Raw genomic sequence first — 27,439 nt, 5'->3', positions numbered from 1 at the left:
ACCCATGAGCAATTTTCATTTTACTGAAATATGTTACAGTGCATAAAGGGTTTTCCTCGGAGTTATTTATATGCAGTTATTTTACTTATATTTCAACTTGCATGATCAGCACTCATGGCCTTATTAGTAAAGATGGGGTCTCAAAGAATCTGGTACAATTTGGGTGCCTATTGCAGAAAGCCTTGAGGCTGATTATATACAGTGCTAGAATTGCACATTTCAAAGTTATAAACTCTAAGCACTTATCTCAGGATTGTTGAGGACCACTGATAGAATTATTTTACCTTCCCAAACAAGCAAGGTCAATTCTTAAAAAACACAAAGTAAGCAGTTTAGAATTCAGATAACAGATAATGTCTAGAGGTAAATAAATTAAAATTACAATGTATTCATTTGTTTAATTATAAATAGTTCTAATACATTTTTTACTATTATAACTTCCAACTACATCTCTTACACCTTCTAGCAAAGACCGTATCTGGCAATACGGCCTATTAAAAGTATAAAAAGCCAAAAATGCCAGGTAACTTTTAATAAGCACTACCATAAATATCTCCCAGATTACATCTGAAGACATTTACAAATAAGAGAACAAGTGTCAAAGTAGGGAAAAAAGAACAAAATTTAAACAGAGGAAGTTCACTGAAATCTCTATACAGTAATTTCTTCACAGTAACTTAACATACTCTGGCTAATCCCATACAGCTGACTCCACTGAGGAGAAAAACCTTATTTTTCTGAAGTGCGGTTGGTAATCACAACGGTGGCAAAAAGCAGGTTTCCAGGTCATGGTACTTGAGAGAAGGCCAGCGCCTGTTTGAAAGAATTTCTCTCATAGAAAAAAAAAAACTGTGAAACAATCACACAGTTGAAATATTACAACTAGTTTAAGGTTGGCAGGTTCCACTGGAACAAACTCTTCCTAGCTAATCTTAATATCTCCCAAGAACCTTTAATGATATCTTGAAAGAAACTAAAAAAGTGCAAACTGACTGCAAAGGGACACAAATGGAAAAACTAAGTGTGTTGTATATTTTCAGGCAGCTACATTTGCCTAACTAAACCTCACGACTTGAGTTCTGAATTGCAGTAAGTATATTGACACTCTCCCCTGTGAAATTTAAGTCAAGTAGCTTTTTAAAATTGATTTTGCCATGGAAATTTTTGTCTGCGAGTCTTGCGCTCTTCCAGAAACAGAAGCAGTGCTAACAGTCCAGGAAGCCTACAGCAAAAGTAAGCGAGGTATGGTGCTGAGGCCACTGCAATTTCAGAAGCTTTTCAGCCCTTTACATGACTTCTTTCCAAAATGGTAGCAACCTGAAGATTTCTTCTGCCAAGTCTATAGTATCTCCAAATCCACATGACGAACATCAGGATTTCGTTGCTGAAATAAAATTGAAAGAAAAAAAAAGATTTTATTGAAAATATTCAAACACATTTCTGTACACCGATACAAATAATGTATTGCTGGTATGATGTTGGCAACTGGATAACAAATCCCCTTTTCTGGTAACATGGGGACTATTTTAACATAGGAAATATTTTAAAACGAGGAATAGCTTCAACAAACATTGCCCATACCACAAACAATTTTTTGAAGGCTCTGTCATCTTTTTATTTGACAAATACTTTTCAACATCACAGATAAATTAGTTCTTATGCTTTATAAAGTACGAAGCAGCTCTCCTGATTTTTAAAGAGGCAGTTAGTTTTTATTTAAAACTGTCCAAATAAACATATATATTTATCACTTCAAGAAAGTTTTAACAGACGCTTTCTAGAATAATGGGTAAGATTTCTGAAATAATTTGTTCTATGCCATTGAAGCTATTAATAAAGATTCAAAATACTGTTTCTATTAAGAAATATGCATTTTCTGATACTGTAGAAATATGTTACCGTCATTACATGAATTGTATAATCCGTGAGAGGTTTAATGAATTCACCGACTTCAAAGTCATCCAGCATGCAAATCTGACTAGCATATTTAGTAAAGCACATTCAACAGCAACACAATCACTGAAATCCCTGCCTATACCAAAAAACAGTATTCATGTTTATAAAATAGTCATGATCCTACTCCTCAAAAACCATGAAGAACTGGATCTGCTGGTGCAATTAAACTCAAAAATAATATTTTGATTTTTAAACAGCACCACTCCAGGGACAGAAACTAAAACTAGAATATTTATCAAATATCATAAGCAAGGACAGACATGCTCCTGAGCAGTGTCTCCTGATGACAGGAAAAGGCAGTCATGACAGGATGGTATTTGTCTGGCAGTCAGTATACTTATAGTTCTATATTCATGCCAGAAAAGGTAAGATTAATAGCCACAATATAATTATAAAATTAAAAACTGAAACAATCCTTTGTTGCATCAACAAAAGGATATTTAAATTGCAGCATGAAAAAAAAAGTAATAAGAAAGTCACGACAGACTTACAAAAGAAGTAAACACTGTACTACTTCAACAAGAACAAAAAAATGTTGAGTAAAGCCCTCATCATACACTAATGTATTTGATACAATGCTAAGTACCAGATTTTTAAAAAATTAAAATTAAAATTTTTTACAACAAAAACAGAATTCAACAGCCTGTAAATAACCTGACATTCTGAGAATACAGTAACAAAGGCATGATCAGGACTCATTTCATGAAAATATTGTTCTACAGTGGTATAAAACTGAACAAAATACATAACAAACAGATCAATGGCAAAGTAAGGGTTTGCTTCTGGACAGAACTTAGTTTACTATAGCAAGAAAATTTGCATTACGATTATCAACCTCTTCCCCTCTCCCATATTTACAAATAAAATCCCAAAAAGCAGATGTAGTGATATTGTTTAAAATATATAACAGAATAAGCACTCCCTAAGAAGCAGCTAAATTTTACCTTTAGGTCCTTCTCAAGTCTGTCTACTTCAGCTCCAAGTGTGTCAATGATATTCTCACCATGCTTAAGCATGAAGGCTTCTAATTCTTCAAGGGTTTTCACTTGTTGAATTTCCTAGGAAGAAATCAAATTTAAGAGGTTGAGATGAAGGAAAGAAAAGAAAGGACATATTTCAAGTGGGAGAAAAAAAGAGAAAAAAAAAAACACCCAACACTTTTCAGCTTTTGCCATTTCCTTTCAAAATGTCATCTGTTCTTATGTCTCAAAGATACAGAAAAGTAGCATCTATTCAATGAAAACAGCTGGCTTACCATTACACCTGCACTTGATATAAAACCTTCTTCTATCTTTAGTGTATTTCCTCCTTTATTTTCCAAATAAGTTTAGAGAACTTCATTCATTTTCTAGAGGTTTCTGGGGTATCCCTTGCTCACAGCAAGGCAGATCAGGGTACCCCTGTGTATTCTTTCCTCATTTTCACACATTCTTGCTATTCCATTACACTGCTTACTGTGGGCATCACATTACCAACTCATCTGAAAATCCACAAGTATTACCATGAATGCTGCTATAAATACGGCTCCTCCATAATATCAAAAAACTCAAAGACAGCTGATACGAACTCAGACTAGGAGACCCGTAGCACATGAGACTAAAGGAATGAGCCTAACGAAGACAGGATGCTATGCTCCTCCCTCCAAAAAAACACAGACATCAGAAGCACCAAAGCAGGTATCACAGCATTGTCATGAGCTTGCCTTAGAGGTCTCACACCAAGCTGGCCAGAAGCCATTTGCACTGTAGTATCTCAGCCATAGTTTAGGTGCTAGAGCTGAAGTATGTTTAGGACAAATAGGTTATTGCAAACAGACAGAGTTATTATTAAATACCTAATTCTTCCTATGTATACAACTACAACACAAAATCAATTTCTCGCTCCACCCCCATTACTCTAAAACTGAAGAGGAATAATGTAATTGAGTGAGCTTAAAAGATATCCCAACCACATTAACCTATGACTATGATCACGGCAAGTCTACCAAGAAAAAGAAACGTGATTAATCTGAATGACAGCATTTCAAAAATATTTCACTTTAGAAAGAGTAATGTTGATAGCAATGCTAGTTGAATGAGCTAGTTACTTGAAAAACTATAGATCAAAAGGCAAGCACTATGTCTGCCCCTGACTTCAGGTGGCTGAGTCCTGCTGAAAGCAGCTATCCTTCAACAATGGTTTTATAGCCGACACGAGGTTACTACATGAAACTACAATGACCTGTGTAAGAAACAACCAAGAACCACCTTTCCAACAATACTAGTTGGAAGAACCAGTGAATGTTGTATGCAAATGCCAAACAGAGTAGGGGGTAAAGAACAAAAGCTAATAAAGCCTTTGAAAAGAAAAGCAGCATGCTAAACAGCTGCAACAAAGCAACTGAGACTTGGCAATATAATACCAAGCAAACCTGCAGTGCTGCAGTTGTACAACACTGATAGCACTCTTCCTCTCAAAAATACACTAAATTGAAACCCAATACATGAACAGATCACTTATTGCACTATATATATAATATGCATACATTCTTATTTTGACATTAAAGGACAGTACTTTTTAAAAACTGGGACACTTACTAATGGGTTAAAAAACGGCAGTAATTTAAATGCAAACTCATAACTTCTAAGTTGTGTTTAATGGACAGACATAAAATGCAAACATCTGACATCTACTTTTTATTTTGAAACAGTAGCAAAGAAAGAAATCTTGTAGGTACAAAAGCAAATGTATATAAACAAGTTACTGGTGAAAATGTGTAAGCAAGCAAAACATTTTGCCCACTTAAAACTCTCCATGTAATTTAGATAAATTATTCTTTACTTCATAGCTTTGCCATGTAGAATCCCAGCTGAAAGCAGTTTTGCATTTTATATTGAAGAGAGGGATTAAGAAAAGCTACTCTGAATGACACTAAGATTAGAGAGAAGACACTTACTTAAGGATGGTTAATTGTTAAATGCTGTCAAAATGCTAAGTCATGTGATGCAAGCAATCCATATTCAATCCTAGTCTGAATGGCAGGATCTGTAAACTCTAACACTGCATCTTCACCATCCAAGGCAAATGGCTCTGCCAAAACAGATGCTTATTCTCAGGTGACAGGCTTCCAGTTTTAACTAGAGATCTTGTAGTTCAGTAAAAATTTATTGGAAGAATTATATGTTCTCATCAAAATTATTTTGGACAAATGTGTATTTTCTAAAAAAAAAAATGAATAAAAAAAATCTGCCCTGCTCCTACCCAGGCCCTACTCAGCCCAGAAGTCGCTCTATTTCACCAGCACATAATATGATTCTGTGTACAGATATTTAACACACTAACACAAAATAAAAACATCTGCAATCCTTCCAAATGAAGAAGTAGAATATATCTCACCTACTTGAAAATCTTGGTTTTAGACATACTTGAAATTGGAAAGTAAATATCAAATACTGGAAGTTAAAAAATAATTTTTTTAAACATACTTGTAGCAGCTGTTCAATGTCTTGTTTTTCCAGGTAAGAACGAGTAACAACCCGTCCATCAAAGTCTACTTCTGCCTTGAATCTCACTTTGCTCATTCCCATGTCTGTGGCTTTAACATCATGAATTGCTCTGAAATACATAATTTTTAAAGAACATGTAGAACAACATAAAACAAACAACTAGCTAGTTTGACTTCTGATGTTAACAATATCGTCACAGTAAAATGATCCTGTAATTTTAAGACCACTGCCTTTGACTAACATATCCTCATTTTGCCACCACACACTTCCATTAAATACTGATTTATATTTAACCGCTTATAACACTTCCACAGATATCTACTACACCAACACATCCATAGATGGCTCGCTGCAATAAAAGACAGACTACAAGAAGTATCGCAGATTTGGAACTAGAGTAATAGTATAAAAATAACCAAATCAGCCCACAATAGAAAGTGAAAACTTTCCTACTCAGAGTTAAACTTTTAGGTTCAACTTATTCACTACTGCACAAAAGTTTTTGTGCATATACATACACATGACACTATTTAAGTACCCTCAATTCTGAGGTAAGGAACAATAATCTCTTGTCAATTACTGAATGCACACATTGCAATTATAGGTGTCTCCTTTCCTAGTTAACTATAATTTGTAAAGAAATGACCTTTGGGAGAATTTTCTATTCAAAGTTACATTTGATAGAAGAAAAATTTATGGATATTGTGTTTGGAACTCATCTTTGATCGTACTGAATTATTGATGATGACTAATCACAATACAGCTGTTTGTAAATGCTGAAAATGTGTATTTATTTAAAGTTTCCTAATAGATACTGGAACATAAATGTTGCAATATGTTTGTATTTCAGTCCTTTGAAAACTTCTGATTTTCTATAGCATAGTTTTGTTCCAGTTTGTTAGATAAACTCTGTGATGTGTGAATATAAGTAATAAACAAAAAGTCCTCTGTTTTTCAGGGACAATAAGATATGAAGCAAACTCATGAGCCAGACATATTGTGGTATATTTCAACAGTGGAATAAATATAAAATAAAATACTCTAGTTTTTTTTCTAATTAGATTAACACAAATTTAGTTTATCTTTAAAGCCAAGTCGAACTTAAAATTTCCACTGCAGAGTAAGTTTCCACATTTTTCCATCAAGGCCAGAAAAAAAGTTGAGACTAAAATATCGGACATAAATCACAAAGAAGTTTCAAATTTTTGAAATTCTTTCTTCTGACATTTCCAAAGCAAAACAACTATCTGAGGTCAACTATAAAATATTCCAAAGACTTCGGTTTTATTAACAGAAAAATGCAATCTTGACAAATTTTTATATTCTAACACAAAATTTACATTCAGCAATAAAGCTCACTTGATGGAAAGTACTAAACTTTTTTCCCCATTCATTTTACCAAGTCTTTAAATTTAGCATGCCCTTTGTCTTAAGCAAATTTACTCTTCCCAACTACAAATGTTGCTTCTCATCTGAATGTTTATAAATCAGAACTAACTTCATGGGTGGTGCAGGAAGAAAGCGGAAGGCATATATTTCGAAGTAGCCTGCTAGAGTGAATAGCCGACAAAGAACAGGAGGCAGAAATTGAAGATGAACAGTCACAGAAAATGTTTATGGAATATTTCTTGTAATACTCGGGGTAGAGGAAAGGTAAGTACATCAAGAGAGAAACAGAACATGAACTAAATATAGAGACACCAAAAAAAATACATCTTACTAAACATTCAAGCAGATTAAAAGAACTATCAGCTTACTGGTAGCAATGAAGAATTTCCAGCTCCAATCAAATTTACACAGCTATTCTGCGGGAAGCTACCAAATCAAAACAGTATTAAATGGAGTAAACTAACTGGCATCAAACCACCTCCTCACACAAGAATGTATTTAAGATAACAGATGTGGTTCAATGAGGGTTACTGAAGAGAACTTGAATCCATGTGATTCAAAAATGTTGAAGATATATCAAGTGCCTATCAGAGCTAAGCAAGAAGATAACAAGAGATATTTGAGATTCTCATTAAGCAGTAACCTGATAAAATTCAGTGGAATGATGCATATTCCATAAATGTGAAGGATAAAAGTCTACCTTACTGCTTATAATGAGTCCAGGAAAGATAAGACAGGGAGGAGAAAAATCACTAATCATTCAAAAATACAAATGTGTATGCTAAAACTTAAGCTACAAAGCTCGCTTATGGAAGCTTCTGGATGGCAAGCAGACACCATCAATTCAAACTAGGGAAAAGAACAAGTTTCACATTAAAGAAAAATTTGTCAGATGACATGAAGTGATTAGTTTTGAGCCATCAGTTGTAATACTTCTTTTTTTTTTCTTCCTCCAAACCAGAATGACAGATTTTCCAGCACAACAGTAGCAAAATTACCCAACAGCTGTTACAATGAAGTATAAATTAAAGATGAAACTGTCAGTAAGAATAGTTTATGCCTAGGGATCCGTGATTACATTCCACAAGAACAGAACCAGGACAGTCTGTACCACATCATGCATTTTACTTCACAGTTCTGAAAGTCTAATCTTCTACACTTCAGTTAAGCTGAACACAAGAAAGATTTAGGCACCAAAGGTGTGAATGAAAGTTAAGAATAGAATGTTTGTACACCAAAAAATAAAATCAAGTAATTTTCCAGCCAAGATCCTCTCTGACTGAAAGCCCATTCTGGATCATAAATGAAGGGCTACAACTAGAAATTACCAAGCAAAATGAAAACATTTTTTAAGCATAGCAAAACCAAAGGATAACCTGGAAACAAGCTTGCTCCTCGATGGAAATAGTAAAATTGTTACTGATGATACAGAATAGGCAGAAACATGCAATAATCATTGTTTTCTTGATCTAAAAAAGCAAAACAATATATTAGTACAACAAAGCATTTCCCTATTAGTAGCAGAGAAGCATACTGGATATTTAAAACGAAGAAAATGCTTCTAATTCAGCAGGCTCCATAACTTGCATTCAAGAGTAGAAAGAACTAAGAATAACTGTGAAGGCCAATTAATTTTTCATCCTGCAATACTGATGAGAATTCAAAAAAAAGAGTAGATTAACAACAGTGTGCCAAAATTTAAGAACAGCAAATGAGGCAATCCATTTAGCTAAAGACAACTTCACCTGACAACCCAAGGAAAAACAGTGAAAAGGGTGGCAGGAAAAAATTACTATTAAGAGCATTAATTCTAGTCATTAGGGTTTTAAGGAATGGAGGTCTTGTCAAACAACCCTGTTAAAAAAAATAATCAAGATTTAGCTGAAAAAAAGATCAACAACACAGAGATTTTTTTACTTTAGTAGTACAGCAGTTAGTATTGTCTGATAAATCAAATACTTCATAATTAGCTTCGGAACATGATGTTCAGGCAAGCTACTGCTGGAACAGTTAAGTTAAGCGGTGGGGTTGCTGACAGGGTCACAGGGGAGCGGAAATCAGAGCCTCTTGATCCTTTGGTCAACTTGGATATAAAATCCTTCTGATGAAGACTAAATGAAACCCTAATATATCCCTTTCATATCTGGCAGAACACATCTGAAAATAAAGATTGCAAACGCTCCCTGAAAGAACAAGGGAGGACTGTTCTCGGAAGCAGCAACTGCAAAAAGGATTGCATTGAGAACTCAGATACAGTTTGATAGCTGAAAACCCTGAAAGGTTGAAATAAAAAGAGCAAATACTAGTCACCGCTTTAGAAGCAGACCAGTACTTGAAGGCTTTTTCTTTTACATTTGGTGTCAGTAGGAAAAATATGAGAGTAGGACATACTACTACACAATTCCATTTAAGAAAATGGGAGAGTCTGAATGTTCAAGAAAATGCTGCAACTCTTACAAGCCCAACGCTATGTTGATGAAATGTACAAGTAGCCTTTTGAAGAAATACTTGATGCTTGACTTCCTCACTTCACAGGAAAAAGCTGAAAACAAACGAACCAAAACACATAACTAACTAAAGGTTGGAATAAAAAAAAAATTAGAGTAGCTTTTTCCCCAAATTATGCCTAGTTACAAGCAAGGGTAATATACATTTACATTCGGAGAATTCTGAGATCAAGACCGGGTGTCTTATTAGAAGATTAAGTTAACCAAGTTCAAGATATTAGGCTTGTTACAAGAAGAACTCGGTCAAAGACAAAGTGTGTGCTAAAAGAAATCAAAGCAGATAATGTAAAGGATCTAAGAAAGAGATCACTCAAGACAAAGTGCGTACAGAAGGTCCTGCAAACAGTGTCATGAGAAGTACCTAAACGTGTTTCAGCTTCTAACCTTATGAGAAACACGTAGTTTCTTACCAAGTCTTCACTTTGTTCTTCGTGCTTTATTAAAATTAAGTTACTTCTTCTTTTAAAAAAAATGTCTACAGCAAGAAGGAGATGAACTAAGTCTGCTCTGTTGAGAAGTTACAGATATCTACAAAATGGAATACAATATAAAATGGTGCTTGGGATAGGAGAAATTTTACGATTCCAGCCTGAGACAAGCAAAAGCCACCTTGCACTTTGGAAAAAAGAACTACAGAAGTCACGTACAAATAACCATGTGAACTCACCTACTCTAAGACAGCACTGTTGACACATGCTCCACCATTCAGACTCATCCAGGGCCACCACAAATATTTTAACAGAGTTTAGTTACTGACATGTGAAACTTCTAACACAGTTCTATTCCAAAATAGGAATCTTGTTTAGCTTCTGGAATGAAGGGCATGTCATTCAGACTTGTTGCTTGCAATGATGCAGCAGATGATGCAGCACTTACTTTCTTTCAAGTATTCTGGTGTTAACTAATAGGCTTGTTTTTTTTATCCTCCAGAGCTCAGTAATGACTATGAATGAAAAAAGCACTAAAATATTCCAGCTCATTTACACAGAAATATATTCTTGAATAAAGATTAAGAAGAAAACAAAAAGGGGTTTGCTTCTAAATCAAGGTTAACAGGGTTAAAGTAAGCCAAAATACCTCCTTAAAAAGCATTTAAACAAGATTTCAGAATTACAATGAGCTGTAAGTTTATTTCACTACAAACTGCAGATTTCCAAAGAAAGAGAATTTAGCATTCAGTTCATTCTGTAAGCGTCTAACATGCAGAACCTATTACATCATAATACTACTGCAGCACTTTACTGCCAACTGCTACAGAATTCCAGACACTATTAACAGTAACAGAATGTAAATATTTAAGTGCTAATAAACTATAAAAGTGACATTACAGTATCATTTAAGTGCTTGCATTTCATGCATTCGAAAATCGTTTTAAGTTTGTGATGGCTTTCTCATTAAGTCATTGTCAACTCCTCTACTTAATGTAACTGTTGGAACATATTTGCAATTTTATTTCAGCTGTGAAACATCCCAGAGGTACGACTATTCACTTATTGAAATTTTTAGCATAGAAATAGAAGTTAGTAATAATTAATATTCTAGAATCTCAGAAGAATACACCCTAAAAATAATCAACTCACCAGACTTCTCTCAGTTAAAGTGCTTGAACTATTTTTTCCAAATGTTATTTTCTTGCTTTTTGTTGTTCTTAGTAGAGATTGAGCTGTAAAGATTCTTACCTTACTACAGGATCACTTTCCAGTAACTCAGTGAGTCGCTGCAGTTGTTCAGGTTGAATGGATCGTCCCAGCAGGGCTTCAGTGTTAGTGTAGATTAGAAATGCTGACACAGTTCCTAACAAAGTTCCAACACCTAGAGACCCCACACTGTCATAATAAGGGTTTCCTAAACAAGACACGTCAAATTAGTTTCACAGAGCATTTCTAAAACATATCAGATAATTCAGTTTTCACACTGAAAAGAGTACATAGTTTTGGAGGGTTTTGGGGTTTTTTGGTTTTTGCTTTTTGGTGGGATTTTTTTGTTTGTTTTGTTTTTTTACTGCACTGGCAATTCTTTCCTACTGAGGAATAACATGAAGGTAGAAGAAAATAAGTTATCTTAAGATAAAGTCTCAAATTCCTCCTGTCCCTCAGCCACTCCTGTCTCCTGCAGGACTAATAAATGAGTAAACTCTTGTCAGCTATTTGGGTTTCTGTGTATAGATCTATCTTTATTAATATAAAATTATATACACCTAAACACAGGCAATAGCACAAAAGTCTGTGTTCTTTTATCAGTAACTCAAAAACTTGCAAGTATTAACCATTTCTAGAATGCAGTACTTAATAAGTTTTAAACACATATTCATTCATATTCAGATTTGTAGAAAGAGTAATGTATTTTTAAGTTTACGAAGGAAACTAGCGATGGAATAAAAAACTGACTTCTATATAAAAAAATGAAACTTGCAATTAACTCATTAGAAGCCACTAAGAAACAAAACTACTGTATTTTTTTAAACAATTGAAAAGCCAAAGCCAATACTTAAAAGCTGACAAATATATAGTCTTCCCTCTTTAGAAAACTTAACTGTGCACAAAGATAGACTTTGAATCAGTTGCCATATAGATCACCCTACCTGCGTGAGTTGTTTGCCACGCTGTTCAGGAGCACCTATTGTAACCTGAAGATAACACTAATACCACTCCGTATCAAAAGGAAGGAAGGAAAGCCTTAAATGCTCCCCACACACACGGAGCTGCACACCACTAAATAAGGAAGCTCAAACTATGTAATCCCACCATGGCACAAAGTGATTTACATAACAGACTACAATAAATATACCTTTAGTAAAAAATACCTTAGTTTGTATGACAGAATAGCTTAAAAGGAAGTTAGACCCATCTGCATGTACTCTTTCAACCTTAGCCCCACCAATAATAGACATATGAAAGGAAAACAAACTTTTTTTTTTATTTTAAATATTTTCAACTTAGATCACTAAAAATCAGAGCAGAAAACAGTATAAAACTCCAGAAGCTTACACAGTACAAGTATCAGAAAAAGAGTAGAGATGTGTTTAAGCCAAACAATATAAACTAAACGCTCTGTGTTTGTATCATGCACAGGAGAAAATTCACATCCTGCTTGCCTCAGTTTGAGGCAGAATTGTACCTGTTAAAGAAGTCAGACCCATACAGGTAGCAGCTACGGCCACACTCAGAACTGCTGCAGCATCCTCCAGTAACACCACATTTGTACTAGGATCACAACTCTGCACCACTGTGTATACAACAAAAAAAAAAAAATGACATTGCTTTGGAAAGCCTAGCTTTACTACATTATGCACAGTACTTAACAAACTATACTAGCACCAGCAACTTAAGAGAAAAATTTCCATAAGTATATAGGTGTAAACTGAATTTTTGCACATGCAAACACTTCTGAAAGCATTCATAAATACACAGAACAAGCCCTGTGCCAATTATGGAAGCTTCTTCAAAATGTTTGAAAAATTTGAAGGGGCATTTATCCTGAAAAATGTAAGTACTTTAGTGAAAGTATCTACGCAGCATTACTTAAATCAACAGGTTTTTACCTAGTTTGTAAAACATGTTTGTTACTAGAACAGAAAATAGGTCAATAAAGTAAGGCGAAAGGGAAAACAGACAAAATTGTTTCTATCATTATGCAAATACTGGCAAATAGATTCTGTTTTAAATAACCACATACTTTATTGCTATAACAACACATACCATATTGATAAAATGACAGACCCTTGGCTCGAGCACTCCTGCGAATTTCATTTATAGCAACGAGAAGGGTAGCTGAAACAACACCAAAGTAGTTGCCGAAAATGGTTAGAGCCAAAAAGACTTGTTTCCATTTTGAAAAGAGGAAACTTTTCTTTATATCACAGCAACAGATCAAGAAAACTCTGATTATTGATACTTTGAATAATGACAAAGCATAAGTTACCTTCTTTTCTACATGCATGTCTCCCATACAAATCAGAACAGTTATATTCACTGATAGTTTAATACCAAAAAGGCATTCCACATATACTTTCCAAATGATGTGTTCTTCAACTTCTTATTACATAGACAGATAAGTAAAAAAGTTTTCCTACTTTTTTTGTTTGTTTGTTTATAATACAAGTATTTGCAACAGAGCTCAAAACTTTACTGTGTGAGCAACGACCCATTATTACTGTAATTAATCACATTGTACTCTTAGAGATTACAAATACTTAAATGGAAATATTTTGAAACTGCATACCTCCTTCAGACACCAATGACCCTGCTAAAATGCAGTATGCCTGTATGAAAAAAAAAGTCTCAATTATTACGTTATATGCATATTTGTACAGATCTCTTCACCATAGGCTATCCCAACGCAGCATTCCAGAACCTCATTACCCACTGTGCCATGTAGCTGTCCCTAAACAGAAGGCAACCAACAATATTTGAATTATGCAATATACTGAAAATTAGGAAAGGAGTACCTCTTGGGAGGTGTGAAGGGAAGATGCAGGGTTTAAAGAACGGCTCATTTTGCTATAAGATCAGCTATAGTTTAACATGATTTTTTTCTTAAAACACATTCTCATTAAGGATGGTTTGAGTTAATTGTGTTGGGATTCAAACTGACTCAGGAAGTGAATTTCAGACTGTGCCATTACTTTCTATTAAGTCACCAGTGTTATATACAATACCAACCAAGATTAGCTTACCCAGAGAAGAGATTCTATAGGATGAGGGTGGAGTAAACCCATGATCCCATGATACCAAGAAAGTCCTGCACCCATCATGAAAATGCCCACCCCACTAATCAGGGAGGCAATATATCGCATGTTTGTGAAACCATACCTAGATGAAAACAAAGAAAGTGATTTAGGAAAATAAGATTCTGTATCTCTGCAAACATATCTACAAGTTTTTTTCCATTATTTTTTATATGTCTTAAATTATCATCATATAACAGCATCTATTTAAGACAAAGCTGCTAAATCCAACCTAATCCAAGGAAAAAAAAACCTCACTCTAGTACACGCAAGGGCATCAAGCATAGATATTTTTAAATAGCTTGTCTAAAAACAACTTAGAAACAGCTGCATTAGCTCTTGTGCAGAGACTAAGGATTTTACTACTATTAACAAACGCAACATTTACATCACTTGTACATTTTATTGAAATGCTACTCCTAAATGAAAACTCTAGCCTTATAGGCAGGCAGTCTACATATTTTATAATGCCAATTTAAAGGGAATAAAATTGTGACATCTTTAAATAGTTTACCTAACTGCAGACATTCAACGCTTGCAGTTTTTAAGAGCAGTGGGAAGAGCTAAAGCAACACTAAAAGTGTACCTTTACTCTTTTTTTGGTATTGCTACTACAAACAGTACATTTCTTTAGCAACATTTAAAAACCAATACTACAAAGACTATATTGAGAAAGAAGGGAAAAAAGTGGGAGAGGGGAAGAAGATACAATGAATATTCAGACAAATATAAGATTAAAATATTTTTCAAATTACCTGATGCTCTTAATGAAGAAAAGCATTACTAATTCTGTAAATTAGACTTATTTTGAACCAATGCTTACACTCTGAATGACTTGCCCAAACATGTGAAGTGTAAAGGAGGTCAACACCACAAAAATATCATGGAGAGTATAGCTTCTAACTTTCATGAAGTTATAAGAACTTATCCATAATCATAGAATCGTTTTGGTTGGAAAGGACCTTTAAGATCATAAAGTCCAACAGTTAACCTACTACTCAGATAAAAAGAAAGAGTAGTTTAAGTCATACACATCTCCTTATGATACAAGTAGCTACCTTGCAGAAAAGCACTTTGTTGAAAATAGGAAGAGGATAGTATTTTTTATTTTTAAAAAATCTTGTCATTCACGTGAACAGTGTTTAAAAACGAAGTATATCTATCTATTGGGAGAGGCAGAAGAGCCTACAATAACTTAAAGAAATAATGTCAATTAAAATAATACACATCAAAAAGCATACCATGAAAACAATCATGAAATGTAACATGCATCAAGCCATTGCAGCTACAACTCCTGCACTTTGGAAGAAATCCCTTTTCTTATTTTATCTATTGTAAAATCAGAAATGATACAAAACAGATGATTAAAAAGAACAAGGTGATGCACAAACAAGAACTGATCTTACTCCTATATATAATTATCAAAATCATTATTTACTCAAAAAGCTTACGGATGACTAGGGTCAGGCGTCCTTGCAGACTGACTGATGCCCAAAGCTAGTAATGCCTATTTAAGACAAAAGGAAAAAAACCTTTGTTAAAAAAAAAAAAAATTAAAAGCATTGTTATCAACTGAACTTGAAAGATGAAGGCAAATGCAATTTGCTGATTTGCACATATGCTTTGTTATTGGCATTTTATTAGAGCTGGAAAACAATCCTCAAAATACATCACCTAAACCTATCACCCCCAAAAAATTGTTAATTATACCTACATATATAAAACATACAGGTAATTATATAGTGTGTATGTATACATATAATTACTGTTAATTATAATTTTAAAATTGCAACTGAAAGTGAACATTACATGCAATCACAAGTGTTGTTACTCCGCTTTAACGTGAAGGAATGAAGTTGTTCAGGGAACAAAGCTATTTAAATAAATCCCTCTTGAAGAGAAATTATACAGAGACCATGGTGATGGCATACTACATTTAAAGCAAGAATTTTACACTGCAGCTTCTTTCAGTAATGAACTTTGTATTCTGCAAACTAAAGAAAAAAATTATTTTGAAGGAAGAAATAAAAACCTCTTGCTATCTAAATGGCTGATTTGGGATATATTTGATTAGGCATGTATTAAACTACTAATGCAGTAAGTTATAAATCTAGACCTCAATTTTGCAAAGCACGTGCTTTGTTTTAGGACTATGAATTATTCAAACTTAATAACAAGTATTAAAATTTAGACACTTCAGTCTTTGCAGCAGCAAGCTGCTTTGAGGCAGCAAGGTTTCTCCTGTTTTTCCTCATTAATGTTTATAAATATGTAAAGGGCAAGTGTCATGAGGATGGAGCCAGGCTCTTCTCAGTGACATCCACTGACAGGACAAGGGGCAATGGGTGCAAGCTGGAACACAGGAGGTTCCACTTAAATATGAGGAAAAACTTTACGGTGAGGGTAACCGAACACTGGAACAGGCTGCCCAGAGAGGTTGTGGAGTCTCCTTCTCTGGAGACATTCAAAACCCGCCTGGAAGCGTTCCTGTGTGATATGATCTAGGTAATCCTGCTCCGGCACGGGGATTGGACTAGATGATCTTTTGAGGTCCCTTCCAATCCCTAACATTCTGTGATTCTGTGAATATTTGAGCAAAACCCCCCCCCATTTCAGTAGAACTTTTAACTTTCACATTTAAAAAATAGAATAGCTCTTCTGCATATAAGTGGTAGATAATTCAAAAATATCCACGCAATTGTCCACGTTCCAGAAACACTTCTATTTTGGCTCTTGCAACCCCCACTGAAATGTCCATAACTTACAGCCAGTTAAATTCTTCTGTCAAAATTGTGTTACTTTCCAATGCTAAATTAACGAAACGTATGCAAATTGGTAAACAGGGGCTTAAGTGTTCCTTCTTTTTGTCTTGAGATGAGTAGGAGAGGCTGAGAGAGCTGGGTCTCTTTAGCTTAGAGAAGAGGAGACTGAGGGGGGACCTCATTAATGTTTATAAATATGTAAAGGGCAAGTGTCACAAGGATGGAGCCAGGCTCTTCTCAGTGACATCCCTTGACAGGACAAGGGGCAACGGGTGCAAGCTGGAACACAGGAGGTTCCACATAAATATGAGGAAAAACTTCTTTACGGTGAGGGTAACTGAACACTGGAACAGGTTGCCCAGAGAGGTTGTGGAGTCTCCTTCTCTGGAGACATTCAAAACCCACCTGGACGCGTTCTTGTGTGATATGGTCTAGGTAATCCTGCTCCAGCAGGGGGATTGGACTAGATGATCTTTCAAGGTCCCTTCCAATCCCCAACATTCTGTGATTCTGTGATAATACCACTATCAAACTCGATTCACCTATAAATTGACACATTTGGCCAAATGAAAATCACACTAAGGCTGTCTCTCCATAAATTTCTTTAGGGTTGAGTTAGTTGAGTTAGTGGCATCCCAGTCTTCACTTTACACCTGGAACAGCTGAAAGGTTGTGTAAAACCATTTACAGAAAAATAGCAAACAAAATGTGAATCCTCAACTCAGTCCTTCTGGACAGAGAAGCATACTAGGTACAACTGAAGCAAAAAGGTAGCCAAAATTACGTTAAAATGCCTTTTAAGATATCACGCCTCCTCTAAGGTTCCACACATTCCTCAAATTCGGAGGAGCACAAGACTGTTGCATTTTATGTGAGTCACAAGCTATCCAAGGACTCCTCTTGCTTGAGCTGCAGGAGGGTTTCAGCCACCCATCTTTAAGTACTTCTTTTTTTTTTGTTTCCAAAGCCTTGCCGTATCAAAAACTGCAACAAGAAAGATCCTTTCTACACTGGAAGAAGGGGAAATTTCAAGGTCTCGTAACGTATGCCTCGAGCATACTAAAGAAAATAGTGGAAAAAACAACATTAATTTTGTCCCTGCACACTAATATTATGTGCCCAGCTTTGAGTCTGCCACACCACCTATCCAAGTAAATGTGCCAGGTATGTGGCTACTTGCGCTGTGAAAAGCTGCTAAGGCAGTCTAGGAATAGAAAGAGCAACCAAGATGCTCAAATTCTCATCATCATTCTACCAAGAGATGAATAAGCAAAGTCTGCCATTCTATTAGAATAATTGACAGGAAAAGTATTTCAAATTAATATTTAAACAAAATAAGAAAGAGGTATTCTTTGACATCATCTTAGTTCCAAGTCCCACTTACAACCCATGAAGTAGCTGAGTATATTTCTGCTTACTACAACTCCCTCTTTCAACTCATTTCTAAAAAAACTTAAGAATCTACATCCTGACTTTTCTCATTCTCACATTAATACAGATTTAAAACCACCTGATTTTAATTCTTTTATTATCTGGTCAGGCACCCAGTAATACTTTAAGATGACCGATACATCATTCTTGTCCAGGAGGGGCAGGGAATAACGCAGAGAAGAATGAACATGTAACCCAAATTAATGAGATTTTGTTCTGACACCAATTCCGAAAGATAAGGCTGGTCCCATTATGCATATGCATTGTGACAAACAAAATCAAGCCTGTCCTGGGACCTACTTCCTGATGTTTGTATATTTGACTAATATTATAACCTGTTTAACCTTTTTTGGTGCACTTTCATCTTGATAGTTACAGGGAAAATAAATTGCAACTGAAGTACGGAACAATCAATTAAATAAAAAACAATAGTTTAGAAAAGAAGAACAGATGTAATTGGGGCAGGCGGTTTGAAATCATGTAGAAATAGTATTATAGTAGCAGAAATACTGTCCAAACACCATTCAAATAGATTCTATTTAGAATTACAGGTGACTCTTCCTAGATCACTTCTGCATTTAAGGCTTCTAGACTAGGTCAGTTATTTTACTGTTAGCTTATAAACCCCCCATCAAATTACTGGCATCAATACAAAAAAATAAAAAAGCAGCTAGATAAACCTGTAGAAACCACTAGTTGAAACCACTAGTTTTGGCAAGTAAATTTGCAATAGAGTAACAACAGCTTTACACTCAGATTGGGGAACAGCAGAAAGAGCTCTGGGCTTAGCCGTATTTCTGAAGTAATGTGAATTTCTGACAAAATATGCCTTCATCTGCCTACAGTTTGATAAAAACTGTATATAACAATAACATTACTTTGTAAGTGAGATTTGCTTTTGTCTCTAGGAAGCTAAAAAATATACATGTATACTACACACACACAGAAAAGAGTACATCCTCCTCCCACTGCATGCACAGAGAGTTTGTCACATTCCGGGCAGGTTTTGTAATCTGAATGACTGAAACCAGAAATTATTTAATAATAAAGTAAAACACAAAAGTACCCTTTCCCAGATGAAACTATTTATTTTAAAAACATTTTAAGACTGTTTTGCCTCAAAATTACTTAAATGCTCATTAGATTAAGTATTAGCTTTTTCCCTCCTACAAGATATTGCTATCTATGTAGTAGTACTATGTACTACAATGTAGTTACGTACTACAAAACAGTACAAAAATGATCACAGGTATTGAACAGGAAGAGCACTGTAAATACACACCACAGCAGAATCCGAGAGTCATTTTTAATAAGAGTTATGTCTAATAAACTTGGAATTTCTACGCTTCTCTACAATGCCAATGTTATCTATGAGCAAACTTTGTAAAGAAAAATGAAGTATTTTGCCATGTGCTCTAGTCCTCCTAAATGCTGTTTCCATTTCTCTAGTGTTTACTATTTAGACAGTACAGGCAAACTAAGGAACACTGGTAGACTGAATTAGTGCTATCAAGTGTAATACAACTACTATAAATACCTGTCTTTATTCCTGAAAAATTATTACAAGTGCTAACTTAAGCAGAACAGAAAAAATACTCACCTGGTTACATGTGTCTGCTAAAGAATGTATGGCTTCTGAAAACATACTTGCAGAACCCGTGTAAACCCAAGCAAGTAGCTTAAAGAAAAAATTCAACCCATTTCTGAAAACAAAGAGAAGAAATAAGCTAAAGAACAACAGAATATTTGGCCTTTAATATTTTCAGCAAAACGACAAGTGCTGTATAATCATGCACTACCTGCCAGCAAGTGGTGAAACCAGGTACCAGTTTAATCATTGGAGACATGTACAGGCAGATAAGGCATACACATTTTCTGCATGGCTACTGTTCAAAAGGCCTTTCAGCTAAACTTGATATGTAAAGATACACAATTTATTTTTCCAAAATTGTTAACTTCTAAACAGTCCTGAATAAGTTACACTTCCTGAAAACTACCATCATATTCACTACTCAGAACAACTAATTGCCTACCCCTGGGAGAGTACAAGCCCTAACGATTGCCTTTTCTCTTTCTTCAATCCTTTGCCTCCTATACATCCCCTCCTAATACTGGAGTGCAAGGTTCTCCACTTCAACCTCAGCCTGTGCAATTCCCAGTAGGATACAAACTAAACACAACATACAGGAAGACAAGGCTGTCACTAGATTATGCTGTAAAAATTATCTATGGAACTTTTCCAATAAGATGTCCAGTGTGACTTGTCAAGTCTTTTTTAGCTTACGAGCTCACGGGAGTAAGTATTGTGTTATGATGTACAGAGAAAGGTAACTATTAGCGCTAAAATTCGAGTCTACATTCTCACTTCAAACATTATCAGAATCAGGTTAATTGTTACAATCATATTGCAAAGAAAATCAGACCAAAAGATTATAAAATTCCCCTCTATCTTTTTCAATATATTTGAGTTTAGCTTATTGGCAATTTTTAAAGTATTCAAATGAAATTAAGTGTTATAAATAAGTATTAACAACATCTTGTAGTTGCATTTTTGAATGACCACATGCCATTGATTAAATAACATTAATTTCCAAGGTCATCTTTAAAGAATTTCTGAGAGAGTACATCCACTTCTTCAAGCAAAAGGTAGCACTATTTTCTATACCTCCTTTCATCTGAGGACCTGAATGTGCTTTACAATTTCTTTAAAGAATTTCTGAGAGAGTACATCCACTTCCTCAAGCAAAAGGTAGCACTATTTTCTATACCTCCTTTCATCTGAGGACCTGAATGTGCTTTACAATTTTTAATTTAGTCTTATTACCTCATGTGATGGTGAAGCATCACCATAATTTATAGGTGGGAAGTAAAAAAATGCCTTAGTGGATAACTCAAGAAGAAAGGAAGGCTGTTGTTAACACTAAACCATAATTTAAACTCTCTGTGTTAGTTACAAGTTCTTCGAACTCACAATACAATGCATCCTTAGCACAGAAAGAACATGAAATAAATTGGAGTGGAATCCATGAGCACAGTCTCTTGACTTTTGTACTGTTCTTTTCAATGCTGTATTAATGGAGTTGACAGCTTATCTGAAGGTACAATTCGGCTTTGGGGTCCCCACCTGTTCAGATGACACAACAGGCACTCAGCTGATATTTTATTTCACCCCTACAAATTCCATATTTGTGGGGGGTGTTTGACACCCTAGAAACACAGTAAGATTTTCAAATGTCAGGCCCAGCAAAATCAATCTGTTAATGGTGTCCAGTAAGGTGGAGACATAGGACAAAAAGATGAAGAGTGCTACACAGGAAATAATTACAAAAAAATCTAGTGAGTCTACAGAGCCATCAAGGCTATCTGGTGTTTCCTGTCTGACTAGGTGTTCACATCGATATAAGACAACAGACAAGTCATTTTTTTGGGGAAAAAAAAAAAGTCAGGTTTTTACTGCAAGTAAAATATGTATTGCTTTAAAAAACAAATTCACCACTGCATTTGAAAACAATAAGCCCTATGAAAGCCTAAATTCTGTTGAAGAAATACTACAAAGATTTAAACAGCAGAGGAAAAATAATCCAAAACCAGCAGATTCTGAGAAGGCAGATAAAATACCCTGAATCAGTTTGAAACAAAGTTATCTTTTACATCAGTGACCACCAATTCAGAAAGTATTCTCTCTATTGTACTGAAATGAACTGAACTGACAGATTTAGCTACCTCATTTCTATCTGCATGGAACTTAAATCACAAAAAGCTAGGTAAAGTCTGAAGAAGATTTATTGTAATGTTTTGGACATCATGCCAAGAAATAACAAACAAACAAAAAAAATCAACAAACCCATGATTCATTAGGTACAATTCTCTTGCTTATTAAACCTACTACTATACAGCATTTTCTAATAAGCCTCTCTTCTGCACCTAGAAAATAAGCACCTTCATTCAACACAACTGTTTATAACTGAATTCCAAAGTCCACATAGGAGGCAGACATTCACCAACAAAATGTGATTGCCCACTTCTTATACTCTACCTTACAGCATAAGGTAACAGTCTAGAAGGACCTGGTCTGATTTACACAACCATCCCTGCCTACCTACATAAAATATTTAGGCTTTTGAAGAAACGACAGTGAAAAAATGTATGTCAAAATTAAAAAATCAAACTGAAAATATTCAGATCCATTATGAATCTATGGGGAAAATCTTCTATTTAGGCTCTAGATTTGAGAACTAAACACATTTCATCACGTCTATTTCCAAAGAAGCAGTAACATTACTAACATCCTTGACCACTGGTAGTTTTAAAAAAATATTATATACCATGCAAACTTCATATTGTTTAAAAGGTAAAGCATTAGCATGACAATGAAATCACTTCAACAATGCCAGACTCTGAAGAATGTTTTCCTAACAATAGGTCATTCCTTTTTTGATACAAAACTTTACCTTCCTGTATTTCTCTAACAAAGCTTCAAAGTTTTTCCTCGCACAAGGAATTCTATCAACATAGAGTGTGCCAGTGCAGCTAGTCTATACCCTCACGTATCCATAGAGAACTCTGCTTTTGACTGAACCACATTTCATTCTCACTGGGGAAGCCTGAAGTTTGTGACAAGCCTACCAAATCATTCCAACTGGAGAAGTTAAGACAGACTGGCCTTTCTTGACCCAAAACAAGAAGCCATTAAAAATCATGCTGATGTCAAGAAGATCAGGGCTACAAAGGAGCACTGATGGTGGCCTTGACTTAAATCTCTGAAAAGTCATAGGTACTTGAGGGCCACGAGATCCTTTGACTTCTAAAAAAGCTCCACAAAAACATGACCGAGCAATACAACAGGCTCTACACGCTTCTGCTGGCCTGGCTGCGAGGCATTCATCTATAAAAGTACCATATCATCCAAAAGGTATTTATGAAGTGAAGAGAGCACAATGGTTATAGCAATGCCCTATTTACAAAGCAGGAAGAAAGGTCTGTTTTCTCCAGATCATTGTAAGAGAGCGATGGAGGTGGAAGTGACCATACAACATCCCCCCTCCCCTTTTCCTTTTTTTCTTTTTTTTTCTAATTAGAAACAATACTAGCAGTTCTTATGTTTTTACCTTAGAAAGCTCTGAATACTTACTAGTAGAATACTCAATAAAGAGCAAGGTTTTCAGTCGAACAAGCTTTGTGTTTTTTTCCCCCAAGCAAAAATCATAAAGTTTTGTAGGAAAACTCAAAGAGTTATTTCCTACTCAAAATGCTGTTTCCTGTGCCAAAAAAAACATTTTCCTTATGTTTCTATTTTGCTTCCTTCTATCAATAGTGTTTTAGCAAATAAATACCTATTATAAAATCAATTTATTTTTAAAATTCACAGGTTTTATGGCAAGTAAATTTTACCCATCATTTCCTGAGAGAAACTTAACACACTTCTGTGTATTTCATGACAGACAGGCTCTGTGTTCATTTACTTTAAATCAGGATCATTAGTTTAGTTTTGTTTCATTCAAACTTGTAAGACGTGAAAGGCAAAAACCTCCTAAAATATCCCCTTTTCAGTTAGAGAGGAAGAGCTGAATAACAGCAGAAAAAGTGAATTATTTTCTGTTGGTTCTATGGAAGATTGTTTAAAACATACGAAAAGCTTCCTCTCAAGAAGGAGCAAGAAAAAAGGACAACTTTAAATGCCTACCTCTCCATGTCCTTAAAAATTTTAGTTTTTACTTTAACAAATTGTTTAGTCTGATCAACTTCAAAACATTTGCTCTTCTCTGATCAGAGGTATATTCTATCCCTGATCTCTATATATTGATGAATGCATTTTCCTAAACTCTCTCCCATCAACAATGAATAAACAAATCTATTAACTTCAGTTACAGAGACACAGGTATCTTTAGCTTGAATACATAGACTGTTCTCATTTCCAGGATAATAAAAATAAATTGGTTTATACTTGCATAAACAAAACACTTATTTTTTTTAAACTTACATGCAAATAGCTACCATTACCACCTTCCCTGGTCCCTTGAAAAACATAGCTGCTGCACTGGAGCGTGGCTACATAAAGAAATAAGAGATTATTAAAATAAAATAACCAAATCTTGACCTCATGAAGGACCTACCATACAAATTATTAAATAAAAATTTTGCATTGCCCTGTATTGTAGAAGTGAAGCTATAGTCCTTGAAGCCTACTAATTTATTACTGAATGCTCACTCAAACTGCGGTTGATTTACACATTTCTACAAATGGATGACTACAAAAAGGATAAACAACCAAGAAAGCCTCCAGCAGGGGCCACTGCAACCTTAAGGACAGGAGCCAGCTGTGCAGCAGAAAGATTAAGAAACCATTCTACCACAGCAGAGCACCTGGATCTAGGGAATGGGTCTGCTTAAGCAAAGAGGAAGGGCCAGTAGGGCATAGAGCAAAGTGTTCATGTTTTGGTTTGTTTTCCTTAAGAAACCTATTTCTTTAAATTAATAATATATTTACTATACATGTTTATAGGCTATAGATGAAATCACAAATAGAGCTGCAATTTTGTTAATTTTTTTAATAGGGTGGCAACTGAGTAAAAAAAAAAAAAAAAACATTACTGGTGAATTACAGTGCCACAGTAGGAACCCATTTAAACTGGCATCATAACATTTACCAGTGCATGACAATCAGAGATAAATCTGGTATATTACAGTGCAAATAAATCTTCCAGTAATATTCAGTTAGTTAAGTTTATGCAACTGTTTCACAACTTTTCCCTTCAAAAGGTGTTATAGTACATCTTGTGGCATTTTTCTAGCCAAAAACTTTAAAACATCTCTTACCTTAGTATTTCCAAAGAACTCCTTGTACTCCCTCAACAGCCTTTGGTTTCTAAATAGATCTGTGGTACAAAATTGTTATCATGAATACATACTAGTAACGAGTAGTTTCAGGAACTGAAGTCTATTTTTTTATGCAGCAGTCAACTTCTAGTAACTTCTAGTATGGTCTATCTTTCGTGAAAAACAACACATATTGTTATACTCTTATGCAAAATGACAAATAATCTGTTACGCCCCGATACACTGTTGCCATTTCTACCAACAAAGAATGATACACAGAGGGAAAAACTCAAAATATACTGCACCAAATCCATGCATTCTACTGCCTGTCCTCCCACCCCTTAACCACGAAGGAGAGGGGGAAGAATGTTTCAAAGCAAGTCTCTTAACATCAGTATTTTTCCATCCACTAACGATGTTCAGTTACTTCAAAATAAACATTGGTAGACTACAGTATCTAGAAGCTCTAGTGCTAGATTCTCCCCTACAAAGTTATACAAAATACACTGTACACAAAAATTTAAATAGATTAAAATAGCCAGTGGAGTACAAAGACTGTAAAAAAATGGAGTTATAAGTACACAACGTTTCAGCATGCTATTATGACTTAGTATTTTTTTAATCTCATTTTTTGGATTATGTCCAAGAATTATTCTGCTGGTCACTAGAAACGTTCAAGCTACTGACTGAACTCTCAGCACAAACACTTACAGGTACCTTAACAAGTGCCTGCAGCTCTTTTTTACTAGGAGGGTGTTCCAGTGGCACAACCATTTCGAAAAAAAAATGAAAAGACCTCTAATTTTAAGGTGCATAATGGAATAAGTACCTTGAAGCAATATTGCCTCTCCTGTGATTTTAACTGACTAGACAGATCAAAACCTATTACAAACTACTGATCTGACTGTATCTGTTATTGATAATACTAGCAAGGATGATAACCATAATTTTAAGCAAAAAGACCATTTGGGGTGTTTCCTCCCCTTCTGAAGCACCAGGGTAAGCTGAATTCATTTCAGAGGAAAAATAAATTAATAACATTATAATATCAAGATTTGGATTGGTTTTAAGTCTTTTCAAAATTTTCAATAAAAAAAATCCAAAACCATTGAAGACATTAATTATAACCTAAAAATTGAAAGCTCCCCAAAAACAAAGTATGACTACAGATCTCAATAGAATGTATACTCTTGCTACATCCCATAGATGATAAATTGTAATATAGTAACAGAATATATCTGCATAGATAGCAATGTGTTACTCTTAACACTATGCTATAAAACCTTATCAGTAATTGCTAATTCCAAATTTGTATGTTCTCAATGAAATAACGCACCATCTAGTGGATTTCTAACAATCATACTTTGTTGTTTACATTTGAAGTTATTTGAAAACTCTATACTCACTTTCTCTGTACTTGATCTCTGCCTCCTTACGTCGTTTTCTCTCTCTAGCAAGAGCCTCTGGACTACCCCAAACTTCAAGAGACCTGCAGAGAGTAAAAGTAACTTAACAATGGTTTTTTTCCGCTCACTCTCATATAATTCATTTTAAATGATCCAAATATTTTCCTTCATAAACATGTTCTTACTTTGCCTCTACATCTGATCTCAAGTACACAGTGAAAGTCTCAGTGTCATCATGGGGGCTTCGTCGTTTAATTTTCCTCAGCTGGTCTAAATCACTAAGGAAAGTGGACAAACAGTTTAGTGCAAGAAAAACTTCATATTATTCTAATTTTACATTTATGTCTGGGTGATCTTCCACAATTTTGATATTAATTTGCAGTACAAAAAAAAATGAAGTTGTTTACTTGAGCCAAAGAGAACAGACATGCAACACAAAGCAAGCAATCTCTAGGATGCTATTGAAAACCACTGTGTTTTCCACACTCGAAAAGTCCAAATCATGTCCTCATATTATGCAACACTATACATGGAAGACAAAGTAATAAAATATTGAATAATAAAACATCCAATGAATGATCTGCATATAATCGATAATGTGCACAAATGCTGAACAAGAGGGTTCATGGCTTAACATCTCTAAATGGAAATCAGAAGTCACATGACACAAAAAGTTAAGAAATTTAACCTCAAAATCTACATACCCAGCACAAGCTGCAAAAGGGATAACAAACTATTTGGGGGAACAGATAAATTTCCTTGTGCTGAGCTACACATTAGGGCATCTACATTGAGGGATTTATTTTTTTTTAAATACAACAGAACATTTCATTTTTAGCCCAACCAATTATCTAGGCCTTTTTTCTTTTTTTTTCCCCCCTTTTCGTCAATCCAGCAAAACTTTAGCTAGTTATTTCTCTGCACAACAAGCCATTTATGACAAAAATATGACAGAGGACTA

The 27,439-nt window shown here is 34.9% G+C and overlaps 1 protein-coding gene across 3 annotated transcripts in view; it reads right to left on the bottom strand.

Annotated features, from left to right (window-relative positions):
- Window positions 1-378: 378 nt before the first annotated feature.
- The window catches only part of SLC30A9 (solute carrier family 30 member 9), a 42,444-nt gene continuing 15,383 nt past the window's right edge, over window positions 379-27,439 (bottom strand). Inside the window, exons 5-18 of one of the 3 annotated variants that reach the window (XM_068403172.1) lie at window positions 26,664-26,756; window positions 26,479-26,561; window positions 25,073-25,131; window positions 24,237-24,304; window positions 19,857-19,959; window positions 15,515-15,570; window positions 14,013-14,148; window positions 13,559-13,598; window positions 13,036-13,107; window positions 12,455-12,562; window positions 11,017-11,182; window positions 5,421-5,550; window positions 2,901-3,014; window positions 379-1,384 (exon numbers count right to left, since the gene is read on the bottom strand). In XM_068403172.1, coding sequence (XP_068259273.1) covers window positions 1,340-1,384; window positions 2,901-3,014; window positions 5,421-5,550; window positions 11,017-11,182; window positions 12,455-12,562; window positions 13,036-13,107; window positions 13,559-13,598; window positions 14,013-14,148; window positions 15,515-15,570; window positions 19,857-19,959; window positions 24,237-24,304; window positions 25,073-25,131; window positions 26,479-26,561; window positions 26,664-26,756 — 1,273 coding nt within the window. In that variant the 3' untranslated portion in view covers window positions 379-1,339. Of the gene's footprint in view, window positions 1,385-2,900; window positions 3,015-5,420; window positions 5,551-11,016; window positions 11,183-12,454; window positions 12,563-13,035; window positions 13,108-13,558; window positions 13,599-14,012; window positions 14,149-15,514; window positions 15,571-19,856; window positions 19,960-24,236; window positions 24,305-25,072; window positions 25,132-26,478; window positions 26,562-26,663; window positions 26,757-27,439 lie in introns of those variants that run through there. The other 2 variants (XM_068403169.1, XM_068403170.1) reach the window with 2 other exon arrangements.

The sequence above is a fragment of the Nyctibius grandis genome, chromosome 6, assembly GCF_013368605.1.
Source record: "Nyctibius grandis isolate bNycGra1 chromosome 6, bNycGra1.pri, whole genome shotgun sequence".
NCBI classification, from domain to species: Eukaryota; Metazoa; Chordata; class Aves; order Nyctibiiformes; family Nyctibiidae; genus Nyctibius; species Nyctibius grandis.
Note: the sequence above shows the minus strand (reverse complement) of the source record. Positions and strands in the feature narration are given on the sequence as shown.